Source organism: Oncorhynchus tshawytscha, linkage group LG16, assembly GCF_018296145.1.
Source record: "Oncorhynchus tshawytscha isolate Ot180627B linkage group LG16, Otsh_v2.0, whole genome shotgun sequence".
NCBI lineage: Eukaryota > Metazoa > Chordata > Actinopteri > Salmoniformes > Salmonidae > Oncorhynchus > Oncorhynchus tshawytscha.
In genome coordinates, this window is record NC_056444.1 from 42,796,007 (window position 1) to 42,823,775 (window position 27,769).

Sequence of the window (27,769 nt, forward strand, 5' to 3'; positions counted from 1 at the left end):
TAAACCATCAGCAAGCATATTGCCACTGTTGACTTTATTAGGGCCACTGTTGACTTTATTAAGGGCTTCCCATCACTGTTTCAAAGGATTCCCTCATTGACTTGTGCTACAGTGATCCAGCCATTGTGTTTTTCCAATCCATATCCGAAGATGAAGATAAGATGTGTTTGGGAAAGTGGAAATGGAAAAACTGAGCAGTGGCACAAGATGGAGGGCCACAGGAAAAAGGAGTGGAGGTGGAGGGAGGGTGGGTGGGGGAGCAAGGACAAAGTCTACCTGCAGTCAGAGAAAGAGAGGAGTGCTGGGAGAACCATGCATAGGAAACTACAGCCCGGTCCGCAGGGGGCTGCTGGCCGCCATGAGAGAGGGAGTGGACACACCTGAGTAAGAAGGAAACGTGGAGGAAGACAAAGAACAGGAGGAAGAGAGGAGAACAGAGAGGAAAAGTAGGGAGGAGGGTATAAGGCTGAGAGGCACTAAGTGAGGAGTCAGCAGCCACAAAGTGCTCAATGGAAGCATAGTAGAACGAAGGGATTCAGATTGGGCTTGTACAATGCCCCCTCTTTGTAGTGCTTCATATACTCTGTGTGTCTGTGGATTACATCCCCACCTGTGATGTACCCTGCAGTCTGGGACTCGGAGATGAACAGATCATGCTTCTGGTCTTTGAAGGCACTCCACACAGTGGACCGATTCAGGATTTCATTCACCTGCAACACAGGACCTCTCAGACTGATAGAAGTGTACAGTAGCAGTGAGGATAGGATAAGATCAACTTTAATGTCCCGAGGGGAAATGACACACAGTAAGTACTGCAATATATTGTTGATATACGGATTGATATATTGATTGACATAGTCGTGGTGCCTAACCTGTTCTCCATAGTGCAGACTGCGTGTCATGGACTTGAGAGCGTTGACGATCTGAGCCTTGGTGGCCGAGGGGTTGTCTAAGGTCTCCAGTCCAATTCCTTCCAGTAGCCGCAGGAGGTACGGCACCAACTCCACTCGGAGGGCCTGTGTGTGCATGTAGGAACCCATAAAAACACTCAAATGACATGGAATAACAATTAAAAAAGGGTCGAACGCAAGCACACCCTGTGTTTTGCCCTAAGGAATAAACAGGGGAAAAAAATGTTGAGAAAATGTAACTGTGTTAACCTCAAATTGGTACCGTAATCCCTATATAGTGCACTACTTCTGATCAGAGAACTATGGGCCCTGGTCAAAAGTAGTGCACTGCATAAAGAATAGTGTGTCATTTGGGACTCAACAAATGACAGAGATGAGCTACCTGAGACACGAGGTCTGTCTGCTCTCTCTGGAACATGCGGTTCAGCGCCTCACAGGCCAGTCCTGCCATGTCCGCCCTCATCTTCATCCCACTCATCAGAGGACCGATGGTCTCCAGAGACGCCATAGAGCGCACACATTGCTGCGCAAGCACATACACGTGTACACAAACAGACACACAAAAACACAGCATTAGACTTGCTATACACTTCTAAGTTTGACAAAAATAAATATAAAACAGATTTAGTGTACATGGGAAGATTGTTGACCTCATTAAACAAATCAAGACTATTGTAGACTCTATATGTAGTTAAAGTTGACTTGGTCGCAGTTATACAGCTACATTAATACATCAGCCAATCATAGCTTGCTAAACTAGCTTATGGTCGATCTGGTCACCCTGTCTGTCAAATAGAATATCATCTCATGTTGTGGAAAGCCACCATAGACTGATCTAACCTCATTATCTGAGAGCACGTGGATGAGGCGGATAGAGCTCTTGGGCACGGCGTTGTTCTTGTGGGTCAGAGCTGCCAGGATGCGGTGCAGGTGTCCCAGGGGAGGGACCTGATCACACAGCTGTGTCTGGGTGCTGAACAAACACACCGCCGCTGTGGTAACTGTCTCCAGGGCCTCACCCTGTTGGAAATGAGCAGCGATGGTTAGAAATTGAGATGTTAGCGTACAAGCATAGAAGTGGATATTCTGTACAGGGTCTTTTATGAGATGACAATAGATATTTTCCTGCTCAGTTACAGGAAATGTGTGTGTGTGTGTGTGTGTGAGAAATGTGCTTTAATTCACTCAGTGAGATAATTTCATGGTGGCAAGGATATGAATGTGTGCGTGTCCTCACATTGGGATTGTTAGTCTCAAATAGCTCAGTAATGGTCTCCAGGAGGGACACTAGAAACTCCCGGGGTTTGCGAAGCACCCAGCCCGGCTGAGCGATAAAGATACGCAGGAAGACTCCACCCACCGCCAGCTCACCCTGCCCGTCCCCGTACGCCACCGTGAACTCCTCTGGCAGCTGCAAACACAGTTAACATTGTAATATTAACACACCGTGTAATTAATGTGATTACTGTTGTTTACGCTGATTCCTTTGGGCATTTATCAGGTCACCTTATTCACTGTTTACTACACAGCGAAAAGTATTAGTAGCAAATAAGATATCCATCACATTTACATGAATATAGCTCCATTTATTGAATTGAATGAACTTACTCTCCAGCTAACGTCAGGATTATCCTTTTGCTGCTTAAAGTGCCTGCAGAGTAAAAGGGAGAAAAACATGAGACAAAAGATACAAATCACATGGTCAATAAGAGAGAAGGCCAGAAAGAAAGTTTGCGTACTCGAGCATCATCTCCCGGACGGTGGTGGAGACGGTCTCCCGAGAGCTGTCGTTCCAGATGAGCTCGGGGTTCTCATGTGTCCCCTCGAAGATGTGCACCGCCGCCTCCGCGTTGTCCCGCATAGCGTCCATGAACACGCCGGGCAGGAAACGCATCAGAGTCAGACGCACCTGGGGGGGAGAGAGGGATAAGGATGAGGGAGAAAGAAAACAGGGCCCTAGCCAAAAAGTAGTGCAATATATGGTGAATAAGGTGCCATTTTGGGATGCAGAGCTAAAGTATTCTCTACAGAGTGATCGCTCTCTTCCTATGGCAAGCCACGCAAGGATACTGACTGACCTTTGGCCCAACCAGCTTGTCTGAGGTCATCTTGGAGAAGAGCTCAGCCGTCTGGGAGCGCACCTGGGGGTGGGTGGAGTTACAGAAGAGGTCCAGTAGGTAGATCAATGCACCTGGAGGAAGAGGGGGGAGGGCAGAGTTTTTGACGTTAAAAATCTGTCCTACTTGTCCAAAGGACAAGTGGCTAAAAAAAGTGAAGCTCTTTCCTGGGATGATAAAAATAAATATGTCTATGGTTCAAAACGAACTCTGGGACAGTTCTGGGATGACACATCCAAAATTCATACAACCACATAAAAAAAATATGTAAAAAAGCAATGAGGCTGATGAAACAGATCAGACCAGTTAGCTTAAAATGTTGATCAAGTTTTATTTCTTCATATTATAAGCTCAACAATGTGCACATGGCTGTAGGCTACGCGCAAACGTTCCAAAATGCAATCAGAGGGAAAACACCATTCTCAAAAGCGCACCGCACGCATAAGCAGTTTCAGCTGACAGATGAAATAAAATAACGATAAAATAACGAGAACATGAGAAAAATGCTGGTTTTAAGGGCATATTAAGTGTTTGTAAATAATTCCCTCCACATTTCTATGGTTCTATTTTGGCTAGGCTACTTTGAAACAAGGTAAGACATGCTTCATAATATGACATAACATTTCCAGGTTTTGAACAGTACGTTTATGGTTAAATGGTTTCAAAACGCTGACTGCCTTTTGCTCAGATTCAATGTGGGTTATGTACTGTACGGTGCGCAACACCGTACATCACCGTTCTGTTGTGACCATTTATCTGAACGAACCTTGCCTCGAATATGTCGATAGAATCAAGCCTTTAAGATTAAAGTTGAACTATCCTTCATTATATTTGTAAAACATGACTAGCGTATAGCCTATATTTATGTAATTAAAGGTCTCAAAGTTTGGCTACATTTTCAGGCGTCTCCCTCCTGTCATTCTGACAACTTAAATCTATATTCTACTTGTCCGACATTTAAAATTTTTTTTTTAACTTGTCTTCGACAAGAGGAAAATCGTTATTGTCAATCCCTGGAGAGTTACCCATGACAACAGATGATGATACAAGTAACTGCAAAATAGCGGAAACAGAGTAAATGAGGGATATAAAGTATAAAGCAGGGGCTTCCACACAGGTGGGGTTCCTGAGTTAATTAAGCAATTAACATCTGGTCATGTATAAAAATGCCCATTATTTTGGCTACGATGGCTGACTTTGAAAGAGGAGTCTCAAAAGGAGCATCGGAGGTTTAAAGTGTGTGTGCGTCTCTCAGTCATCAGATCTTAACCCAATTGAACACTTATGGAAGATTCTGGGGGAGAGCCGGAGAGAGCGTTTTCCACCACCATCATGGAGGAATAGTGTTGCATTCCTCCAATAGATTTCCAGAGACTTGTGCTGCTTTTAGACTAACACCAGTGTTACACTAGTATATACACCCTTATGTTATAGTAGGGAAATTGTGTTTAAAAAACTAGGGCTGGCAGTGATGACTTTTAAAGTGCAGAATCAACAACCTCTGCATAACCAAAACAGTTGCTTTGTGAGAAGGTGTTACAGTTCAGAGTTACCCATTGTTATGTAAATGAGAGCGGAAAAGTACCAGTGGCCTGGCTTTGGCCACCGGTAAGAACTTGGCCCAGTGAGAGACAGGTGCCAGCCCGCATAGATGTAAACAGTTTGACCCTTTTGGTAAAAAATGTAAATAAAAAAGGGGTAAATCCTGTATGGAAATGTGCCATTGTTGATTCCAAGGCGCATTGAAGCTGTTCTGGTGGCTTGTGGTGGACCAACGCCCTACTAAGACACTTTATGCTGGTGTTTCCTTTATTTTGGCAGTTACTATAATACTGTATATTCAAGAACAATCTGCATAATACTGACCCTTAGCCATAGCTTCTTTGACTATCTTTGTGTTGGAGGTCAAGGCGTACAAGGTTTCCAGTACAAGCTGCCGGCCTGAAAGGAATACATAAAATCAGACAGGTTTTGAATAGTGTAGAAAGGAGTAGACGATGAAGTAGGTTTTATGTGGTCTTACTGGAAGGCAAGGAGTGCAGCAGCACCAGTAGGTTGGACAGCACCAGGGACTCAGCGATGTTGGCCACACATTCCTGGTTGGAGGTGACCGTGTTCACAACCTTGGGGAGAAAAACAAAGAGTGAATGTGTGAGTGAGTGAGTGAGTGAGCGAGCATTTGAGTTGAGAGTGTCACTGTACCTCCAAAGCTATTTGCTGCACCTTCCCAGCCCCATGAACCCGTAACAAGGAGAAGAGCAGCTTGAAATTGCCGATGCACTCGGTCTCCGAACCTGGGGTCAACACAGGTCACAGAGCACACGTTCAGGTAATGAAAAAAGCTAAGCATTTTTTAAAAGAATGAGCGGTGGTTGTATATTATACAGTACCTGGGTTGTTCTTAATGACATTGCGCAAGGCCTCCAGGGCCATCTCAGCCCAGTGGAGCCTCTCTGCGTGCTGCTGGGACTCCACTTTGTTGCTCTGGGACATGGCCAGCAGGGTGGTGAGGTACTGGGCCTGGGAGCCCACATAGTCCAGCAGGCTGGCCGCAAATGCCTTGGGGTACTGGACCATAATCAACAGGGAGACATTGTTACAGACTAATAACAAGGCCTATAACATCTGATCTGATGTTTAAACTAAATATTTGGATGGTTATAACCATAGAAATATATCAAATTACTAGTGTTCTATTTAATTACATGGTTATAGCTAAATACATACAGTACCAGTCAAAAGTTTGGACAGACCTACTCATTCCAGAGATTTTCTTTATTTTTACTATTTTCTACATTGTAGAATAATAGTGAAGACATCAAAACTATGAAATAACACATACTGTATGGAATCATGTAGTAACCAAAAAAGTGTGAAACAAATGATATATTTGAGATTCTTCAAAGTTGCCGCCCTTTGCCTTGATGACATCTTTGCACACTCTTGGCATTCTCTCAGCCAGCTTCATGAGTTATTCACCTGGAATGCATTTCAATTAACAGGTGTGCCTCGCTAAAAGTTAACTTGTGGAATTTATTTCCTTCTTAATGCGTTTGAGCCAATCAGTTGTGTTGTGACAAGGTTGGGGTGGTATACAGAAGATAGCCCTATTTGGTAAAAGACCAAGTCCATATTATGGCAAGAACAGCTCAAATAAGCAAAGAGAAACGACAGTCCATCATTACTTTAAGACATAAAGGTCAGTGAATACGGAAAATGTCAGGAACTTTGAAAGTTTCTTCAAGTGCAATTGCAAAAACCATCAATTGCTATGATGAAACTGGCTTTCATGAGGATCGCCACAGGAAAGGAAGACCCAAAATTACTTCTGCTGCAGAGGATAAGTTTATTAGAGTTACCGGCCTCAGAAATTGTAGCCCAAATAAATGCTTCAGAGTTCAAGTAACAGACACATCTCAACATCAACTGTTCAGAGGAGACTGTGTGAATCAGGCCTTCATGCGCAAATTGCTGCAAAGAAACCACTACTAAAGAACACCAATAAGAAGAGACTTGCTTGGGCCAAGAAACACGAGCAATGGACATTAGACCGGTGGAAATCTGTTCCAAATTTGAGATTTTTGGTTGCAACCGCAGTGTCTTTGTGACACAGAGTAGGTGAACGGATGAGCTCCGCATGAGCAGTTCCCACAGTGAAGCATGGAGGAGGTGGCATGATGTGGGGGTGCTTTTCTGATTACACTACACGGTCTGTGATTTATTTAGGCACACTTAACCAGCATGGCTACCACAGCATTCTGCAGCGATACACCATCCTATCTGGTTTGCGTTTAGTGGGACTATCATTTGTTTTTCAACAGGACAATGACGCAAAACACCTCGACTGTGTAAGGGGTATTTGACCAAGAAGGAGTGAGAGTGCTGCATCAGATGACGTGGCCTCCACAATCACCCAACCTCAACCAAACTGAGATGGTTTGGGATAAGATGGACCGCAGAGTGAAGGAAAAGCAGCCAATAAGTGATCAGCATTTGTGGGAACTCCTTCAAGACAGTTGGAAAAGCATTCCAGGTGAAACTGGTTGAGATAATGCCAAGAGTGTGCAAAGCTGTCAAATGGTGGCTACTGTGGAAGGACCACCAGAGGTGGCTAACTGTTTGCTCCCACAGACAGTAGCCCAACCCGGCATGTGAGTGAAGGTGATCAGAGGCAATTAAGGCCAGCTTACGGTACTAATGAGCTATTCTCTTCCCCCTACAAGAGCGAGGAGGGAACTGGCAGAGGGGGGAGAAAAAAAAGTGTTTGCTTCTACAAAGGAGAGGATGTACCTTTCGGAAGGGAGAAGAGGACACACCACCTCTAGGGAATGGTCACCATGGATCCGGGCAACCACCCGAAGGGGGCTCTCCATGGATGAATCGTGAAGGCGGTGACACACCCGTGATTTATGTTATAGTTTAAAGATACTCACCTTCTGTTCCTTGTTGTTGTGAAGATGTGTTTTCCTTGGGATATCATCCTTGATTGTGTTGGAGTGTTTGAGAAGGAAAAATACCTCAATAGAGAACTTTGTTCAATTAAGAAAACTTGCTCTTGACAAGTTCATTCCACCTTTCCGCTTTAGAGCAAGCTCCAAGTACTTGGTCCGCTCACACTACTTTGAAGAATATAAAATACAAATATAAAATACATTTTGATTTGTTTAACACTTTTTTGGTTACTACCTGATTCCATATATATTATTTCATATTTTTGATGTCTTCTTTAACAGTATTCTACAATGTAGAAACTAAAAAGTAAAAATAAAAAAACATGAGGTGTGTCTAAACTTTTGCCTGGTACTGTACGCATTATTAGATAATTACCTGCAGGTTTTCAGATATTACTGTGAGCTGCGTGAAGCAAATGGATTACCGTGACTGTGTGCTACTTAATGGCATGACAATGTTGTTAGTACCAATTTGATTGAACAATGGTTGACAGTGACGAGTATGGGGCTTGGTTTGACACTAAACTGAGTGTTGGGGCTCACCTCTAGAGGATAGGCAGGCTGCTCGTTGTAGACGCGGACAAAGACCTCGCCCACGATAAGCTCTTTACCATGGTCACTGAACACAAACTCTGAGCCAAAGCTCTTATCGTTATCCCCCTAAGACAGAGACACATTTCTATATACAGGCCTAATAATACACTTTTACAGTGATCATAACACAGATGTCCAGTGCAGCATCCCAAATGGACCCGGGTCAAAAGTAGGGCACTATACAGGGAAAAAGGTGCCATTTGGGACGTAGCCACATTCTAGAGTCAGTCCAAGTGCTCTGCTCACCCTCCTGATGTTGGCCTCCTGCTGGGCCTCTAGGAACTCCAGAAGCTCGGCCCGGGTCCCGTTGTTCCAGATCAGGTAAGGGTTCTCTGAGTTGCTGTTCAGCAGCTTCAATACCTAGTATGACACACAGGGGAAAAGACAAGGGACAGCTGCATGAGTGAGTGTGTGAGCGAGCATGAAGTGTGGCATATCAGAGTATATCCTCAAGAGTGTTTTAACTAGTGGGTCTATGAGTATGTGTAATTGTGTCTAATCTACATATTCCCTTTCACCTTTTCCAATATCACTCACCTCTGCCGGTGCCCCCGACCCTAACCTCCTCGATATATAGGGTGTGAGCATGGCCGCCAGGCTCTTACGAATTGTAGGGTTCTCCGGGGGTTGCCCCTCCACCCCGTTAGTCTCCACTACACCTCCATCTCCAGGGGGTGGGGGTGTCGGGGCGTAGCCCCCCAGACGACTGAGGGCCACCAGGCTGAGCTTGGCCAGGCTGTTGGCCACCTCCTGCTGGTTGGTGTCCTGGCTGGTGGCCACGCCGCTCTCCTCCAGCGTGTAGTCATAGTTGAACAGATGCACCAGGAGGTGCCAGAGCACGCCGGCATGGTACAGGTGCGTCTGCAGGAAGTAGTCCACGGCGAAGGAGCTGACGCACTGGACGGCCAGTGCCGCTGTCCGCTGGAGACCCTGAGAGAGAGAGAGAGAGAGAGGGAGAGAGAGAGCAAGAGGATAAGAGATGATTGCTATCAATTGAAGGTATGTGCTCACATTTAAAATGCCACTTTTTGGAAGCATAAGTTGGTGTCCTTTCTGCATTGGATGACAGAGTGGTATCTCATTAGTACATACAGAGCCAGAGATATAAGGTGTTGTTACATGATTAAGTAGAGGTCTCACCTTCCCATAGTAGAGCATGTGACACAGATCCCTGATGATGTTGGGCAGCTCGATGATCTTCTCCCGGCACTCCTCAAACTGAGCCGCTACACTGTAGCACTTACACACCTGGCCACACACCTAGGAACATACAAAATAACACAGCCCATTAACGACACTGAACAGTAACACTCATTTCCAGCCTGACATGTATGGGTTAGAATACAGTGAAATTAGTGTGACAGAGGGATGTTTGTGTATCTGGTGTGTTGTTAAATATATATATATATATTTTTTAAATGTGATTTTACACTTTATTCAGACAGTAAGGAAATTAGAAGGGGAGACAGGCAAATGGGATAAAGAATAGAAAGGGTAAATACAAGGGTTGAATCCTTGTCTCCGGTGGGGGAATTGTATAAGACGTGCCAGGGAGTGTTACCACTCCACCACGGGCTGGCACTGTGGTGGTCTTACTTGAACAGCCATGTCATCAGACTTGCTGGAAGCGGTTAAAACAGCGACACACCGGGATAGGGCGTCCAACAGAATCTGGTGGAAATGGGAGAGGGATATTTTTGGTGGACTGTGTTATACACCAGAAAAGTATAAATGTAAGAATGTCGATCACTAATGTGAACATTGTTGCAATATCTGAATTGTATTCATTAGCGCACACGGTTTCAAAACGTAGCAAAATGTTTTGCAACGGAAAATGAAAAACTAACATTTCTTATTGGACACCTCCCTGTTATAGTCATTTACTTCCATTGAATTTGACCCTGATATGTGAACAGCCAGTAGTGTTGTTAGTTTTACCTCAATGCCGCGTTCTCTGCGTAGTTCCTCAGCGTTGAGGGCAGAGCAGTTGACCGTGTGGAAGGCCAGCTCGATTGCAGCTGGGAGCAGGGGGGAGGTCTTGGAGAACAGCTGCTCGTCACCCGTCTCCATGGTGATGGTCTTGATGAGCATTGGGTAGCCGGCGTACTTGTAAGGTTCCAGTTCTGTCGTCAAAGGATAACAAGAGCTTGCCTTAAAGGGATAGTTCACCCAATTTACAAAACAACATATTGGTTTATTTTGCCTGTAAGCAGTCTATGGACAAGGTAAGATAGCAATCCAATCCTTTGGTTTTATTTACATGGCCACAGTCTCCAAATGCTAACCTTTTAGCATTTGCGTCCAAAAACCAATGCAAGTTAATATGCCCTGACATTATAATTGTTGTCTGTTTTTATGTCCAATTCACCTTAATAACATTTAAAAAATACAATACTACAGACAATGCAGAATGGTGCAGAGAGTATTAGAATGTCAGACCTTGTTTGTGTCTGTTGAAGAGGATGCTCTGGGCTTTGAGGATGAGGATGATGTTCTCAGGGTCGGGGCCATCAATAATGCGGGCCGACTTGGTGCACAGGAACTCATAGGCCTTGTTCACCTTCTCAAACATGTCCTGAACACACAAAGAGACACAGCCATGAACACACACACACACACACACACACACACACACACACAACTCTGAACAATGAAAGTAAATGCTCCAAGACAGGAGGGGAAAACTGCTCAAACTCTGATAATAGCTATGCCCCAAATGGCATCCTAATCCCGATATTTGTGGTGACTTTGAGTCAAAATGGATGCCAAAATCCACCGCTCAGATAAAAACATGACTTAAAAACATAAGCCTATGCAACATTAACCAATTAAAAACTGTTCTGTAGCAACAGGGTTTGTGCAGTAGGCTATAGGCCCAATACATTATCACTGCATTTTGGCTGCGCTTGAAGTGCCCTACATTGTTGTTATTCTCAGACCATTTAAAAATTATATTTCAAAACTTGTGGTATATGATCAAACTGGTAATAGAACAGTTGTTGTATTACTTGTAAGGCACAGCCGAGTGGGCCTAATTTAAAATAAATTGCTTTGCTCAATGTCCCTCCACTCTCCCTCCACTGAGACTGACCAAAAAGGGGACACCGTCTTCCAGCTGATGGGGAAACTCTAGTCACACCGCATTATTTCTGCCTCATGCACAAATTCATGTTGTAACTGCTATGACCAGAGAAAGTGAAACTTCCCTCCATATGAAAAAAGACCCAAGTCGCTAACATGAATTGCAAGCCTATCGATACACTCATTCGCTGCAGTGCTGGTTGTAGCGCGAGTAGGCAGCAGCACATTTTATGGCTTATAAAAGTGTTGAATAAAAAGTGTTGACGGTGCAGAGTAAAAACTTAAACATGAACTCACTCATAGAAACAGCTGCTCTTTACAGTATTTGTTGACAGGCTGTCTAGTTTTTAAATCTCACAGTATCAACTTTGCTGTGTGCTCGAGGAAGCTTCAGATACGGTAATCTGAGCTATCCGATTGGCCGGCTGTAGGCTTATAGGTGCACTTGATTTGCTGTCCGGGCATACCGGAAAGGTGGAGTTTATAGCTTCAGACACATTAAATGGTTAAAAATGGGAACAAGTGCGCCTACCGCCAACAGTGTGAGACGAATAACAAAAAATACTAATGTGAGGCTTTATCGTTGGGGTTTTTACAGAAATGTTTGGGGACCGACTAGGATGGTTGAAGATCGACCAGCCACACAACACAGAAGGCCCAATAATATAGGGTCATGTTCATTTGGTCATGCGATGGAAAACATTTAAAAAAAAACACGTTTCAAGTTTTGTTTGTGACCACTGCCCTATATAGTGCACTACATAGGGAATAGGGTGCTGCTACCTGGAAAGCAGGAATGGTGAGGTAACATACCCTGCCCTCTGGGTTCTTGTCCGGATGGTACTTCTGTGCCAGTCTGAAGTAGGCCTTCCTGATCTTACTCTCCTCATGCCTGTGGAAAAACAATTGTATAACAATCAGAAAATCTAAAATATTCCATCTACAGAGTACCAATATACATCTTGTAGAGGAGAGATGACAGAGGGAAGGGAGAAGCGTATTTATCTTCATATATGAATGGCCACTTACTGTCCCTGACCCTTGGGCAGGATGAGGACTTCGTAGGCATCATCTACAGACATGGAGGGAGGCTTCTTCTCCACCTCCCTCTTCCAGGCCTCCAGGGCATCCTTCAGCAGCTTCACCTGCAGAGGGCAGAATACAATAGAGACCAATGATGATAGCACTATTAGGGTCTCCATCCCTTTCATATACACTTTTAGTATAGGTGCTGCAGTCGGAAACTCTTCCAAAACACACTTTCATTTGTCAATCAGCCTCTCACAAGCCCATTCTATCATCATATAGTTGCACGCACACACGCACAGTTAACATCAACATACGGGCTCTCGGATGGGCCAGTTCGGGAAGCGGTTGGCGTCACACAGGTGCCGGAGGTAATAGATGTTGCAGAAGAGCTCGTTGTCCAGCTGGGGGAAGTTGACCACGGGGATGGGGCAGTACTGGTAGAGGGCCCGCGTGTTGCTGTACAGCCGTGGGCTGAAGTCGGCCAGATGGGCTGCAATCTTCTCTATCATCATCCGCCTGGGAGGGGGGGACGAGGCAGATGTGTAGATGAGAGAGAGAGAGACTTGGTCCAAAAACATTCCTTCAACACCCATCTGGTCCTTCTAATCCGGTAAAAATAAATCATTGGGGATAGTGCCTGAGATTTGATTCCAGACTGTGCAAAAGACAGTCAAAGGACAATAACAGCAAGCTTGTGTCTACCTCATCTCGCTGCTCCAGATGGCCTCTGGCGTGTCAAACTCTCCAAGGAAGATCTCGGAAAAGCGTTCTGCCTCGTAGTTTTCCAGGTAACACACCATGGCCTCGGGCAGGACCGGCCCCAGAACACTGCGCTGCACGATGTCTGTACCTTTGGCCTCTTCTGACTTAAAGGCCTGCTTCAGGTGAGTGTACTTCAGGAACCTAAAGGAAACCACAAGACATAATGTAGGCCAACAGAAAATCATTAAAAACACATGGATAGATAGATACACACACACGAAGTCGGAAGTTTACATAAACTTATGTTGGAGTCATTAAAACTGGTTTTTCAACCACAAATTTCTTGTTAAACTATAGTTTTGGCAAGTCGGTCATGCGTGGATCGTAGTGTGTGCGCGAGTGTATGACATGCGTGTGTGTCCGGTTGCATATCTCCACCAGTCTGACCTGGCCACAGGCAGCACGTTGGAGCCGGTGTACATCATGATGAAGAAGAAGATGCCGGTGAGGTAGAGGCGTTGCAGGTTGGGGTTGTCCTGCATCACCAGGTACAGCACGTTGGCCACCTTCTCTACCAGGATGGGGTCAAAGGTCAGCAGCAGCTGATTGGAGAAGGGAGGAGGAAATAGTACACATATCATTACATTTTATTTAACCAGGAAGTGTCATTGAGGTCAGAAGACATCTTTCACAAGGGAGACCTGGGTCTACATTTAACTCGGTACATTTCAGGGCTCGTAATCATAAAGCGTTTCAGAGTACGAGTACTGATCTAGGATAAGTTTGACCTTTTAGATTATAAACAATGGAGTGTGGGACCTGATCCTAGATCAGCACACCTTTATGAATACCAGTCCAGCTGGCTAAAGTGGTAGGATAGTGATTTGAATGACAACCAAATATGTGAATGTTATTAACTATGGGAGGGAGATGGAGCTGATAATAGGTTGGTTAATAGGTCACTCACCTGGACAATGTGAGGGAGGCAGGTGTTGTCACTGATCATTCTCTTGATCTTGGGTAAGGGACGAATAATGGCATTGTCCTGGTCCCTGGGGAAAGACGGAGACATACTCACACTTTAAACTGGGTTTCAGTGAGAGACAAAATGAAAGAGGATAAAAGAGGGAGAAAATTAAAGTGAGAATGAAAGAGCAAGAGGAGGAATGAAAGAGAATAAGAGAAAGTACGAAAGAAAGTAAGAGATATTGAGAGAGAACAGAAGCGGGGAAAAGGAGATAACTGATGATCTTCTCCCTACCTGCTGGGGTAGTAGGAGCACATGGTGATGAGCATGTTGAGGATGAGCGTGGCCAGGTCTGTTTCGTTCATCACTGCCTGCCCGCTGGCTAGCAGGCACCACTTGAGCTGGGGGATGGCATGCAGGGGGCGCCAGCTGTCCATGCCCTGGGCCCAGCACCGCGTCTTGGCCGTCAGCACTCCTGTGTTCCAGAATTCCTGCATCTGGAGCGGGGGGGGCACATGCATGTGTTCAGTCATAAAGATATCATACTTAGGGATAGTTCACCCATGTTACAAAATGTACCTTTTCATGGAGATACCAAGAAAAAAAAAACAAATTAATGCAACTGGATCCAGATAATCAGACCTAAGAGCTTTCTTTTGAAGTAGAGCTAAGCATTAGTCTGGGTTTGGCATTCAATAGAAACATACCTCTTCGAAGCTAAAGGGGCCCCTCCTCTCTTTGTCCGCGTTCCCAAAGTACCACTCCTTCTCGCTCTCCCTCTTCATGTCCGCCCCGGCCTCGATCACATTGCTCTGACAGACATGTTATTAGCATGAAACCAGACAGACTGGCCTGTTACTGTAGCATATAGCTGCCAAAATTCGAGTTGAATTCCAACAGCTATACGCTTCAATCACCTGTAACTGTATCAAAACATATAACTTTCGATATGTGATGAGAAGAATATGCTACCATTTGGGTGGTTCAGACAGGGCAGTGGTAAAGACCTACCTGTAGTGGGACGGTGGCTCGGCTGGTGTGTAGGTGGGCCAGGGTGAGCAGGTCCACTAGGATGCGAACTCCATTGGAGTCCATCACCTCCTTCACATTTTTCTTGTTGAGAATGAGTTTGTTAAGGAAAAGGATCAGTCTGTCTCGTTCCAGTTTGTCTGTAGACTGTAAATACAGAGGGGGAGAGGGAGGAGTTACCATTTCAGAACTGTGCCAAAAGGAACTGACAGTGTGTGTGTGTGTGGCTTAGACGGCATGTGTAATATGTCGAGTTCCCCTGTATTTGGGAGGGGAAAAGCTGTGTAGCCTAGTGCTTGTTTGTGTTTATGAGTCTATCAAAAAATGTGAATCATGTATGGCTGTTTTTTTTGTTTTGTTTTATAATTTTACCCCCTTTTCCAATTTCGTGGTCTCAAACTGTTAGTAGTTACTATCTTGTCTCATCGCTACAACCGTACGGGCTCGGGAGAGACGAAGGTCAAAAGCCATGAGTCCTCCGAAACACAACCCAACCAAGCCGCACCGCTTCTTTAACACAGCGCGCATCCAACCCGGAAGCCAGCCGCACCAATGTGTCGGAGGAAACACCGTGCACCTGGCGACCTGGTTAGCGTGCACTGCGCCACACAGGAGTCGCTGGTACGCGATGAGACAAGGATATCCCCACCAGCCAAACCCTCCCTAACCCGGACGACGCTAGGCCAATTGTGCGTCGCTCCACTGACCTCCAGATCGCGGCCAGCTGCGACAGAGCCTGGGCGCGAACCCAGAGTCTCTGGTGCCCTAGACCACTGCGCCACCCGGGAGGCCCCATGTATATGGCTGTTTTTTTACACTATGGCTTAAAATAAATTAATTAATGGGCAGAACATTATAATGTATATAACCTAGTCTACAGGAATTTGATCAGTTAGGCATACGGTTCATGGAAAAATATTCAGATCTGGTAAAAGGCTGACATTTGGTCGTTTTAAATAGGCAAAAAAATCAATTAAATAAAAAAGACTCTTTGGAACATGACTATAGAAATTGAAACATTGTCATTTCAGCAGATGATCAACATCCATTTAGGGATATTGGATCCAAAAGCATAACTGTCATCACAGGTGGTTAGTGCAGGTAATAAATTCAATGCAGTATTAGCCTTATATTTAACTAATGAACGATGGGCATGCATACATGCATACATGCATACATGCATACATACATGCATACATACATACATACATGGGCAAAAGTATTTAGTCAGCCACCAATTGTGCAAGTTCTCCCACTTAAAAAGATGAGGCCTGTAATTTTCATCATAGGTACACTTCAACTATGACAGACAAAATGAGAAAAGAAAATCCAGAAAATCAAATTGTAGGATTTTTAATGAATTTATTTGCAAATTATGGTGAATTTGGAGCAATGGCTTCTTCCTTGCTGAGGACTCGTTTTACTGTGGATATAGATACATTTGTACCCGTTTCCTCCAGAATCTTCACAAATCAAATCAAATTTTATTTGTCACATACACATGGTTAGCAGATGTTAATGCGAGTGTAGCGAAATGCTTGTGCTTCTAGTTCCGACAATGCAGTAATAATCCAACAAGTAATCTAACTAACAATTCCAAAAAAAAAAAACTGTCTTATACACAGTGTAAGGGGATAAAGAATATGTACATAAAGATATATGAATGAGTGATGGTACAGAGCAGCTTAGGCAAGATACAGTAGATGGTATCGAGTACAGTATATACACATATGAGATGAGTATGTAAACAAAGTGGCATAGTTAAAGTGGCTGGTGATACATGTATTACATAAGGATGCAGTAGATGATATAGAGTACAGTATATACGTATACATATGAGATGAATAATGTAGGGTATGTAAACATTATATTAGATAGCATTGTTTAAAGTGGCTAGTGATATATTTTACATCATTTCCCATCAATTCCCATTATTAAAGTGGCTGGAGTTGAGTCAGTGTGTTGGCAGCAGCCACTCAATGTTAGTGGTGGCTATTTAACAGTCTGATGGCCTTGAGATTGAAAAACAGCTTCTGTCTCTCGATCCCAGCTTTGATGCACCTGTACTGACCTCGCCTTCTGGATGATAGTGGGGTGAACAGGCAGTGGCTCGGGTGGTTGTCCTTGATGATCTTTATGGCCTTCCTGTAACATCGGGTGGTGTAGGTGTCCTGGAGGGCAGGTAGTTTGCCCCCGGTGATGCGTTGTGCAGACCTCGGTTTGAGCCTTACAGTTGTGGGTGGAGCAGTTGCCATACCAGGCGGTGATACAGCCCGCCAGGATGCTCTCGATTGTGCATCTGTAGAAGTTTGTGAGTGCTTTTGGTGACAAGCCGAATTTCTTCAGCCTCCTGAGGTTGAAGAGGCGCTGCTGCCTGTGTGAGTGGACCAATTCAGTTTGTCTGTGATGTGTATGCCGAGGAACTTAAAACTTACTACCCTCTCCATTACTGTTCCATCGATGTGGATAGGGATAGGGTGTTCCCTCTGCTGTTTCCTGAAGTCCACAATCATCTCCTTAGTTTTGTTGACGTTGAGTGTGAGGTTATTTTCCTGACACCACACTCCGAGGGCCCTCACCTCCTCCCTGTAGGCCGTCTCATCGTTGTTGGTAATCAAGCCTACCACTGTTGTGTCGTCCGCAAACTTGATGATTGAGTTGGAGGCGTGCGTGGCCACGCAGTCGTGGGTGAACAGGGAGTACAGGAGAGGGCTCAGAACGCACCCTTGTGGGGCCCCAGTGTTGAAGATCAGCGGGGTGGAGATGTTGTTGCCTACCCTCACCACCTGGGGGCGGCCCATCAGGAAGTCCAGTACCCAGTTGCACAGGGCGGGGTCGAGACCCAGGGTCTCGAGCTTGATGACGAGCTTGCTATGGTGTTGAATGCCGAGCTGTAGTCGATGAACAGCATTCTCACATAGGTATTCCTCTTGTCCAGATGGGTTAGGGCAGTGTGCAGTGTGGTTGAGATTGCATCGTCTGTGGACCTATTTGGGCAGTAAGCAAATTGGAGTGGGTCTAGGGTGTCAGGTAGGGTGGAGGTGATATGGTCCTTGACTAGTCTCTCAAAGCACCTCATGATGACGGAAGTGAGTGCTACGGGGCGGTAGTCGTTTAGCTCAGTTACAAGGTCAGTTACAAGGTCCTTTGCTGCTGTTCTGGGATTGATTTGCACTTCTCGCACCAAAATACGTTAATCTCTAGGAGACAGAATGCATCTCCTTCCTGAGCGGTATGACGGCTGCGTGGTCCCATGGTGTTTATACTTGCGTACTATTGTTTGTACAGATGAACGTGGTACCTTCAGGCGTCTGGACATTTCTCCCAAAGCTGAACCAGACTTGTGGAGGTCTACAATATATTTTGAGGTCTTGGCTGATTTCCCCATGATGTCAAGCAAAGAGGCACGGAGTTTGAAGGTAGGCCTTGAAATCCATCCACAGGTACACCTCCAATTGACTCAATGGATGTCAATTTGCCTAACAGAAGCTTCTGAAGCCATGACATAATTTTCTGGAATTTTCCAGAAGGCACAGTCAACTTAGTGTATGTAAACTTCTGACCCACTGGAATTGTGATACAGTAAACCGTAAGTGAAATAATCTGTCTGTAAACAATTGTTGGAAAATTGACTTGTGTAATGCACAAAGTAGATGTCCTAACCGACTTGCCAAAACTATAGTTTGTTAACAAGAAATTTGTGGAGTGGTTGAAAAACAAGTTTTATTGACTACAGCCTAAGTGTATGTAAACTTACGACTTCAACGGTACATACATACCAAATATACACACAACCGTTCAAGAGTTTGGGGTCACTTAGAAATGTTCTTGTTTTTGAAAGAAAAGCACATTTTTTGTCCATTAAAATAACATCAAATTGATCAGAAATACAGTGTAGACATAGTTAATGTTGTAAATGACTTGTGGCTGGAATCTGCAGATTTTATATGGAAAATCTACATAGGAGTACAGAGGCCCATTATCAGCAACCATCACCCCTGTGTTCCAATGGCACGTTGTGTTAGCTAATCCAAGTTTATCATTTTAAAAGGCTAATTGATCATTAGAAAACCCTTTGGTTAGCACAGCTGAAAACTGTGCTATACAACTGGCCTTCTTTAGACTAGTTGAGTATCAGGAACATCAACATTTGTGGGTTCGATTACAGGCTCAAAATGGCCAGAAACAAATAACTTTCTCCTGAAACTTGTCAGTCTATTCTTGTTCTGAGAAATAAAGGCTATTCCATGTGAGAAATTGCAAAGAAACTGAAAATCTCGTACAACGCTGTGTACTACTCCCTTCACAGAACAGCGCAAACTGTCTCTAACCAGAATAGAAAGAGCAGTGGGAAACTGAGCAAGAGTACATTAGAGTGTCTAGTTCGAGAAACAGATGCGTCACAAGTCCTCAACTGGCAGCTTTATTAAATAGCACCCGCAAAACACCAGTTTCAACGTCAACAGTGAAGAGGCGACTCAGGGATGCTGGCCTTCTAGGCAGAGTTCCTCTGTCCAGTGTCTGAGTTATTTTGCCCATCTTTTCTTTTTATTGGCCAGTCTGAGATATGGCTTTTTCTTTGCAACTCTGCCTAGAAGGCCATGTCTGACAAATTCTCTAAAATGACATTGGAGAGAAATGAACATTCAATTTTTTGGCAATAGCTCTGGTGGACATTCCTGCACTTAGCATGCCAATTGCAATTCCCTCAACATTTTTGACATCTGTGGCATTGAGTTGTGACAAAACTGCACATTTTAGAGTGGCCTTTTACTGTCCCCAGCACAAGGTGCACCTGTGTACTGATCATGCTGTTTAATCAGCTTCTTGATATGCCACACCTGTCAGGTGGATGGATCATCTTAGCAAAGGAGAAATGCTCACTAACAGCTTTTTGTGCGTATGGAACATTTCTGGGATCTTTTATTTCAGCTCATGAAACATGTGACCAACACTTTACATGTTGTGTTTAAGTTTGATTCAGTATATAGTGATTACATTTTGTTATTATGCATTAGCCTACAAGGTATATATTTTAGATTGATATAAAACTGGTATTTTATTAGATAGCCTTCAGCTTTCATATAGTGAGTTTCCCAGCCAAGCCAACCCCCGCCGATGTGTTTTTGCGGGGCCAAGCGTGCACTGCAATTGAGTTCTCTTTGGCTGAACCATTCATGCAAAAATGTTGAGCTATAAAGCTTCAGTTTGCTATACTGCTTCGGCTATACTGCTTTGGTTTGTCTGTGTCAGCACTACTGACCCGGTCCAGCATGCCCATGATGTACTTGGTGTCAGTGAAGGGGCCAATCTCATTGCAGCACTTCCCATAGACGATAGTGAGGGCCTGTAGGCATAGGCACTTCATGGTGACTTTGGGTGTGAGCAGGAAACGGTGGTAGAGCTCATTGAAGAATTCATACCTAAGAGAGGGAAACCGAGAGAGAGAGCGAGAGAGCACGAGAAAGAGAGTGATATTGAATATTGTGATTGAAATGTTTACTTTGGAAAAATGTAACAATTGAAACATTTTAAGTTATGCCTTTCGATTGGATGCAAGAGCAACATTGTCATTAGATGGCTTAGACATTAGACGGCTGATCATGTCATAGGTAGAGGATATCTTACGATCTCTTGATGGACCCCGACTCGTCCGTCTGATCCTCTTCCAGCAGCAGACGCAGGTAATAATCACCAATCTTGATCTCATCCGAAAGGCACTCGTACTTGACCTGCAACACACACACACACGCAAAAGCACACAACCCACACACACACGTTAGCTACCAATCCACATGCTGTGTTGATTAATGATCATATCATCGTAATTTGGTTTGAACCATGACCTCAAACTCCTGGTGGTTCCAGGAAATGACGCTAGCGTTGCCCAGCTCGCGGTCTACACCAAAGGCCCTCATCTCGCCCTCCAGAGCATCCCGCAGCTCCTCCCGTGTCTTCAGGTTCCAGATGAGGTTGGGCCGTGCGTGGTCCAATTGGAACCTGCGACAAAGAAGAACCGGAGATGGGACTACTTATCCAAAACCAAAATCAATCACGTTTCATGCATTGATTGAATTTATTTCATAATTTAAAGTAGAAGGCTGCTCCAGATGGAGAAACATTTATATACATGAAAAATGATCGAGGGCAAAACACAATTAAGCCTATACTAGTAAGAGAGACAGTAAGGAAGCCATTTTGTGAGTACGTGACCAAGTGTAGCTACCTGTAGTAGAAGAGCTCCCAATTGGCTTCAATCTTGATCCTCTGTCTCCTCTTCCTCAGAATGACAGGCTTTTGGTTGGGGTTCTATAGAAGAGCAGCCAAGAACAATGTCAGTCAGTCACTACTACACATTATCTCTGGGTTGTTGGACAACTGCTCTACATGAAAGGATAAGACAATGTGAGTGGATGCCATGATTATGACACCAGTCACACCAGCGTTCATGGTAGCCTGAGTGCCAGTCTTTTTGTGCTATCATGCCAACTCCCTGTCACTCATTGTCATACAAAATAGTAATGTTTGGCTTGATAATGACAGTAATGGAGTTGGCAAGGGCACATACACATCTGGATCTAGACTACGTTAAAAAAGGTACAACAGTCAAACAGATGATAGATAAAAACAAATACGAAGGTATGGCATGTATTGAATAGTGATGGGGGAAAAATGTATAGTTACATATCAGGATATTTTTTTATTTGATTTTTGTGACTAAATCTTTATACATTTTTCTTGTTGGGGGGTTTTCTAGTTAGCGTGCATCAAAGAGCAAAGCGGTCATCAATGCAAAGGGTGGCTACTTTGAAGAATCTCAAATATATTTTCATTTGTTTAACACTTTTTTTTGGTTACTCCAAGATTCCATATGTGTTATTTCATAGTTCTGATGTCTTTACTATTATTCTACAATGTAGAAAATAGTACAAATAAAGAAAAACCCTTGAATGAGTAGGTGTGTCCAATCCTTTGACCGGTACTGTATATCTATTCCCAAATATTTAAAATGGGAAACGATTGGGATTCCATATGTCTTGAGGCAGGAGGGCAGATTTGGTTAGATTTACTTGAGATGGAGCTGAATTTGTCTATGATCTTCAAAACGTTTGGGAGGGATTGAGGAACACCTTACTAACATTGAGTTGCGTACCCCGCCCTTTAACCTCAGAACAGCCTCAATTCATCAGGGAATAGACCCATGTTGATTCCAATGCTTCCCACAGTTGTGTCAAGTTGGCTGGATGTCCTTTGGGTGGTGGACCATTCTTAATACACACGGGAAACGGTTGAGCGTGAAGAACTCAGCAGCGTTGCAGTTCTTGACGCAAACTAGTACACCTGGCACCTACTACCATACCTCGTTCAAAGGCACTTAAATATTTTGTCTTGCCCATTCATCCTCTGAATGGCACACATACACAATCCATGTCTTACTTGTCAAGGCTTAAAAATCCTTCTTTAACCTGTCTCCTCCCCTTCATCTACACTGACTGAAGTGGATTTAACAAGTGACATCAATAAGGGATCATAGCTTTCACCTGGTCAGTCCATGCATGGAAAGAGCAGGTGTCCTTAATATTTTGTATACTTAGTGCATAAATGAGATGTTGTGATCTGCAGAATGGAGAGATATTGGTGTAATTTCTTTCGATTTGTCAGGCTCAGGGGCTCCATAGACAAAAATAGCAGAGGTGAGATGGGATCACCTTGCCTGCAACTTCTAGTTATTCTGAATGGAACAGAGCAGGCACTGCCTGTTATTACTATGTCTGAGGGATTGGCATATAGAATTTAAAATCATTTTAATGAAATTGGAGCCAAGTTCCATATTATCCAACACCGATCAAAGATATGACCGTTCTAGTCTATCAAATTATTTTTCTACGTCGAGAGATAGAACTGCCCATGGAGCATTTCTGATGAAGCATGTAATGGAGGCTGTCTTTTTTGAACAAATACGCTTTGGGGACAGGACGACAGAATTTTAGAAAATTGTTTCATGTCTGTGTTTATCAGATAGAGAGCGATAGTGAGCGCACTGGGTGGTGTCATGAACCTTTTTTATTTAAAAAAAATATATAAAAAATTAGTGCTGTATTTACTCCCCTTCCAAATAAACCTTTGTGAACGGCTGTGTTTATCATTTCAAGTAACAGTGGATCTAATTGGTTCCAACATTTGAAATTGACCTCAGGCGGAATACCGTCACAACCAGGTGATTTGCCTTTATTCATGTTATCCAATGCCCCTTTGAGTTCATAGAGAGAGACTTGTGGGCTCTCAAGCTGGCTTCCTCTGTTGAAAGAAGAGGAGTTCTTATATCTTTAAAAAGAAGACTTGATCTGACTGGATTTACAAACAGAGGTGTACAATTTGTTCTAGAAAAGGGAGAATCTTCGGTTGATTAATTTAGGTTCTGATAGTAATTCACCTGTGACAGATTCAATAGTGGCAATATCCGCTAATTGATTATGACTGCAAAGCTTGTTTGACAGTAGACAATATTATTTTTGAAGTCAAGTCATATTGACAATATCACAATATTATTGGCTGTTGGCTATACCTGCCCCAAAACTCCAGTGCTTTTCCTTCATAACTTGTTCCCCATCTTTTTTTCTTTAAATAGGGAGCCAATTTATTTTCAGCACTTTTATTTCCATGACTGATTAAAACTAGTTCTCACATGGCTCTATCTAGTCCCTCTGCAGCAGACATATGGTGAGTAATATGTTTGAACATCTAATCTCAATAAAATCACAGTATCAAATCGCAATACATTTAATGACCAGATCAGTCACTGCTCTCTTTGTCTGTTCCTAAGGCTAGAACTGAGACGGGGAAACAATCTTTCTCCCATAATGCCCATTCATCCTGGAACATGCTTCAGAAGATTTTAAAGTTAGGGCAGTTCGTGTCCTTGCCTGTTTTTAAGACTCTGATCGACAACACTGTTTGTGATAACTGCAGTTGTTTCTAATCTTCAATTGTATCTTTAACTTGTGACACTGTCTTTTGTGTGTATTCTGTATTTTTCTGTAACGTTTTATGGACACGCTGCTATTTCCCTGTTTTGCCTTCTTGCCAGGTCACCCTCGCAAAATAGGTTTAAAACCTCAATGGGTTTTAACCTGGTTAAATAAAAAGGTTAAATACATTTTTTTAAATCACAAAGATGTTTTACTGTATTGATAAATTCAAATGGACGGACAATGTTTAATGTCACTGACCACCAGGTGAAAAATACTATCATGATAACAAACACCAACAAAAACACAACCTTCGGCATAAACAGTGACAAAAATCGAAATGCAGAGATGGGATCACACAACATAATGTGTTGCATGAGCTCTAAATGATTGACAGGTAAGAGGGGGAGGGGTCAAGAGGGAGGATGAGGGGGTCAGTTCTACTTACCAGGTTATTTCTGTCCTGCTGCATTTCATTGACAGCCGAGAACCACATCAGGCAAGAGAGGGAGCATGGGGCAAGAGACAGAGAGATTATTGGTCCTCAGTTGGATCAAACAGAGATGCTTCTCAATGACGTTAGGTCAAAGGTCATCTGCATCATAATCCAAATCTTTATCGACAAAAACAGACAAAGACAGTCTCCAGTCCAGATTCACCCACATTTTTATCAAATTAATAAGATTTAAATGCAAATCATAACAGTTGTGGTAGTGATTTTTGAGTGTTTTGTGGTGATTGCTTGGCAAATAAAAGTCAATTCAATTATTGATTTGAGCTGGGATCACCTATACCCAGATTAAGCCTTTAAAAATTGTCTCATTCAGAATCTGCACTAATAAGTTCCTTTTTATCTTAGCAGACTAAGAAAAACTAGTGTGATGAGAGAAAATCCCAGGAAAATGCCAAATTATTAAGGATAGGTGAACTTTGGTTTGTGGCAGCGTCGTGGCCCAGTTGATATAATTTGATTAAAGATTTGAAGGGAAGCCAGAGCAGAGGCAGCTGTGGCCCGTACAGGAGGACAGAGAGTGTCTTCTGTTAATGACTGACCCGGTCAGATGGTCTACTCTACTCAACGACACAAATTAGTCCTAACAAGACTTGTAATTTGTTACACTAACTATGTTACTGTAAATGCTTGCATTACATTCTGTCACCATAACTCACGGTGTTATTCACTCAGGGGCATCATTCATACACTTAGTTGCCCAAAGTAGAAGTCATTACACTTTAAAACCTCTTAAGGATCCACACCTTTTTTTCAATTTTCACCTAAAATGACATACCTAAATCTAACTACCTGTAGCTCAGGCCCTGAAGCAAGGATACGTATATTCCTGATACCATTTGAAAGAAAACACTTTGAAGTTTGTGGAAATGTGAAATGAATGTAGGAGAATAACACATTAGATATGGTGAAAGAACAACCATTTTTGTTATCTTTGTACTGTCATCTTTGAAATGCAAGAGAAAGGCAATAATGTATTATTCCAGCCCAGGCACAATTTAGATTTTGGCCAATAGATGGCAGCAGTGTATGTGCAAAGTTTAAGACTGCCCAAATGTGCCTAGTTGGTTTATTAATAACTTTTCAAATTCATAACTGTGCACTCTCCTCAAACAATAGCATGGTATTATTTCACTGTAAAAGCTACTGCAAATTGGACAGTGCAGTTAGATTAAGAAGAATTCCAAAATAAGATATGTCTGTGTCCTGGGAAATGTTCTTGTTACTTACAACCTCATGTTAATCGCATTAGCCTACATTAGCTCAACTGTCCAGCGGGGGACCCACCGATCCTGTAGAGGTTTTAAAAAGATTTCTGTGGATCCCTCTGACACACATAGACAAGCAGAGACACCACACATGAAGTAAGCAGCGCATATGCTAGCCATGGGCTCCCGAGTAGCGCAACGGTCTAAGGCACTGCATCTCAGTGCTAGAGGCTTCACTACAGACCCTGGTTCGATTCCAGGCTGCATCACATCTGGCCGTGATTGGGAGTCCCATAAGGAGGAACACAATTGGCACAGCGTCGTCCGGAGTAACAAATAAGAATTTGTTCTTAACTTCTTTGGGGCAGAGGGCAATATTTTCACATCCGGATGAAAAGCGTGTCCAAAGTAAATGGCCTGCTACTCTGGCTCAGATGCCAGGATATGCATATTATTAGAAGATTTGGATAGAAAACACTGACATTTCTAAAACTGTTTGAATGATTCAGAGTATAACAGAACTTATTTGGCAGGCGAAACCCCGAGGACAAACCATCCAGGAATGTTTTATTTTGAGGTCACTCTCTTTTCAATGAGTTTCCATTGGGAATCTAGAATTCTAAGGCAGGGGCTTGCAGTTCCCATCGCTTCCACTGGATGTCAACAGTCTTTAGAAATTGGTTGAGGTTTTTAATTTGTGTAATGACGAAGTACGGCCATCCAGAACGAGGGTAATTTGAAGTGTACTGTTAGATAGAGGTGCATGACCAGAAATGCTCGCTACACTTTATCATCCTGTATTGAACGCTGTTTATCCAGTCTTCAATTTGATTGATTATTTACGTTAAAAAAATACCGAAAGTTGTATTACAAAAGTAGTTTGAAATGTTTAGACAATGCTTACAGGTAACTTGAGATATTTTGTAGTCACTTTGCGCAAGTTGGAACCAGTGTTTTTTTGGATCAAACGAGCCAAATAAATGGACATTTTGGATATATAATCGATGGAATTAATCTAACAAAAGGACCATTTGTGATGTTTATGGGACATATTGGAGTGCCAACAGAAGAAGTTCATCAAAGGTAAGGCATGAATTATGTTTTTATTTCTGCGTTTTGTGTCGCGCCTGCAGGGTTGAAATATGCTTTTCTCGCTTTGTTTACTGGGGTGCTATCCTCAGATCGCATCGTTTGCTTTCGCCATAAAGCATTTTTGAAATCTGACAAGTTGGCTGGATTCACAGCAAGTGTAGCTTTAATTTGGTATATTGAATGTGTGATTTCATCAAAGTTGAATTTTTATAGTAATTTATTTGAATTTGGCGCACAGCATTTTCACTGGATGTTGGCCAGGTGGGACGCTACCGTCCCACATATCCCAGAGAGGTTAACTTCTTTGGGATAGGGGGCAGCATTTTCACTTTTGGATGAATAGCATGCCCAGAGTGAACTGCCTCCTACTCAGTCCGATGCTAATATATGCATATTATTATTAGTATTGGATAGAAAACACCCTGAAGTTTCTGGAACTGTTTGAATGATGTCTGAGTATAACAGGACTCATATGGCAGTCAAAAATCCAAACAGGAAGTGGGAAATCTGAGGTTTGTAGTTTAACTCAACCCTATCGAATACACAGTGGGATATGGGTTATTTTGCACTTCCTAAGGCTTCCACTAGATGTCAACCGTCTTTAGAATGTTGTTTCAGGCTGCTCCTGTGAAGGGGGGCCGGATGAGAGCTGTTTGACTAAGGGGTCTGCCAGCAGCCTCGTTCTCAGTCACGCGCTTTCACATGAGAGGTATCTCTCGTTCCATTGCTTTTCTACAGTCAATGTAATTCTCCGGTTGGAACATTACTGAACATTTATGATTAAAAACATCCTAAAGATTGATTCTATACTTAGTTTGACAAGTTTCTAAGACCTGTAATATAACTTTTTGAACTTTTCGTCCGAATGGACTAGAACGCGCTTTTGGATTTGTTTACCAAACGCCCTAACAAAAGAAGTTATTTGGACATAAATGGACATTATCGAAACAAAACAAGCATTTATTGTGGAACTGCGATTCCTGGGAGTGCATTCTGATGAAGATCATCAAAGGTACTTGAATATTTATAATGCTATTTCTGACTAATGTTGACTACCCAACATGGTGGATATTAGTGCCGCTCTCAGATTATGCTTTTTCCATAAAGT

The 27,769-nt window shown here is 43.2% G+C and overlaps 1 protein-coding gene across 6 annotated transcripts in view; it reads right to left on the bottom strand.

Annotated features, from left to right (window-relative positions):
• Positions 1 to 27,769, bottom strand: part of LOC112215702 (dnaJ homolog subfamily C member 13) — a 62,560-nt gene that overhangs the window by 698 nt on the left and 34,093 nt on the right. For 4 of the 6 annotated variants that reach the window (XM_042299182.1, XM_024374985.1, XM_042299183.1 and 1 more), the window contains 33 exons: positions 24,299 to 24,316; positions 21,108 to 21,190; positions 20,728 to 20,881; positions 20,510 to 20,613; positions 20,145 to 20,304; positions 14,864 to 15,028; positions 14,560 to 14,664; positions 14,147 to 14,349; positions 13,853 to 13,937; positions 13,333 to 13,487; positions 12,886 to 13,086; positions 12,498 to 12,699; positions 12,184 to 12,299; positions 11,968 to 12,046; positions 10,513 to 10,648; positions 10,012 to 10,196; positions 9,670 to 9,744; positions 9,214 to 9,333; positions 8,611 to 9,003; positions 8,320 to 8,433; positions 8,023 to 8,139; positions 5,419 to 5,596; positions 5,231 to 5,322; positions 5,052 to 5,151; positions 4,895 to 4,969; positions 2,990 to 3,102; positions 2,651 to 2,820; positions 2,520 to 2,562; positions 2,149 to 2,322; positions 1,752 to 1,931; positions 1,294 to 1,434; positions 873 to 1,016; positions 611 to 710 (listed from right to left, as the gene is read on the bottom strand). In XM_042299182.1, coding sequence (XP_042155116.1) covers positions 611 to 710; positions 873 to 1,016; positions 1,294 to 1,434; positions 1,752 to 1,931; positions 2,149 to 2,322; positions 2,520 to 2,562; positions 2,651 to 2,820; positions 2,990 to 3,102; positions 4,895 to 4,969; positions 5,052 to 5,151; positions 5,231 to 5,322; positions 5,419 to 5,596; positions 8,023 to 8,139; positions 8,320 to 8,433; positions 8,611 to 9,003; positions 9,214 to 9,333; positions 9,670 to 9,744; positions 10,012 to 10,196; positions 10,513 to 10,648; positions 11,968 to 12,046; positions 12,184 to 12,299; positions 12,498 to 12,699; positions 12,886 to 13,086; positions 13,333 to 13,487; positions 13,853 to 13,937; positions 14,147 to 14,349; positions 14,560 to 14,664; positions 14,864 to 15,028; positions 20,145 to 20,304; positions 20,510 to 20,613; positions 20,728 to 20,881; positions 21,108 to 21,190; positions 24,299 to 24,316 — 4,480 coding nt within the window. Of the gene's footprint in view, positions 1 to 276; positions 381 to 610; positions 711 to 872; positions 1,017 to 1,293; positions 1,435 to 1,751; positions 1,932 to 2,148; positions 2,323 to 2,519; positions 2,563 to 2,650; positions 2,821 to 2,989; positions 3,103 to 4,894; positions 4,970 to 5,051; positions 5,152 to 5,230; positions 5,323 to 5,418; positions 5,597 to 8,022; positions 8,140 to 8,319; positions 8,434 to 8,610; positions 9,004 to 9,213; positions 9,334 to 9,669; positions 9,745 to 10,011; positions 10,197 to 10,512; positions 10,649 to 11,967; positions 12,047 to 12,183; positions 12,300 to 12,497; positions 12,700 to 12,885; positions 13,087 to 13,332; positions 13,488 to 13,852; positions 13,938 to 14,146; positions 14,350 to 14,559; positions 14,665 to 14,863; positions 15,029 to 20,144; positions 20,305 to 20,509; positions 20,614 to 20,727; positions 20,882 to 21,107; positions 21,191 to 24,298; positions 24,317 to 27,769 lie in introns of all 6 variants that reach the window. The other 2 variants (XM_024374986.2, XM_042299181.1) reach the window with 2 other exon arrangements.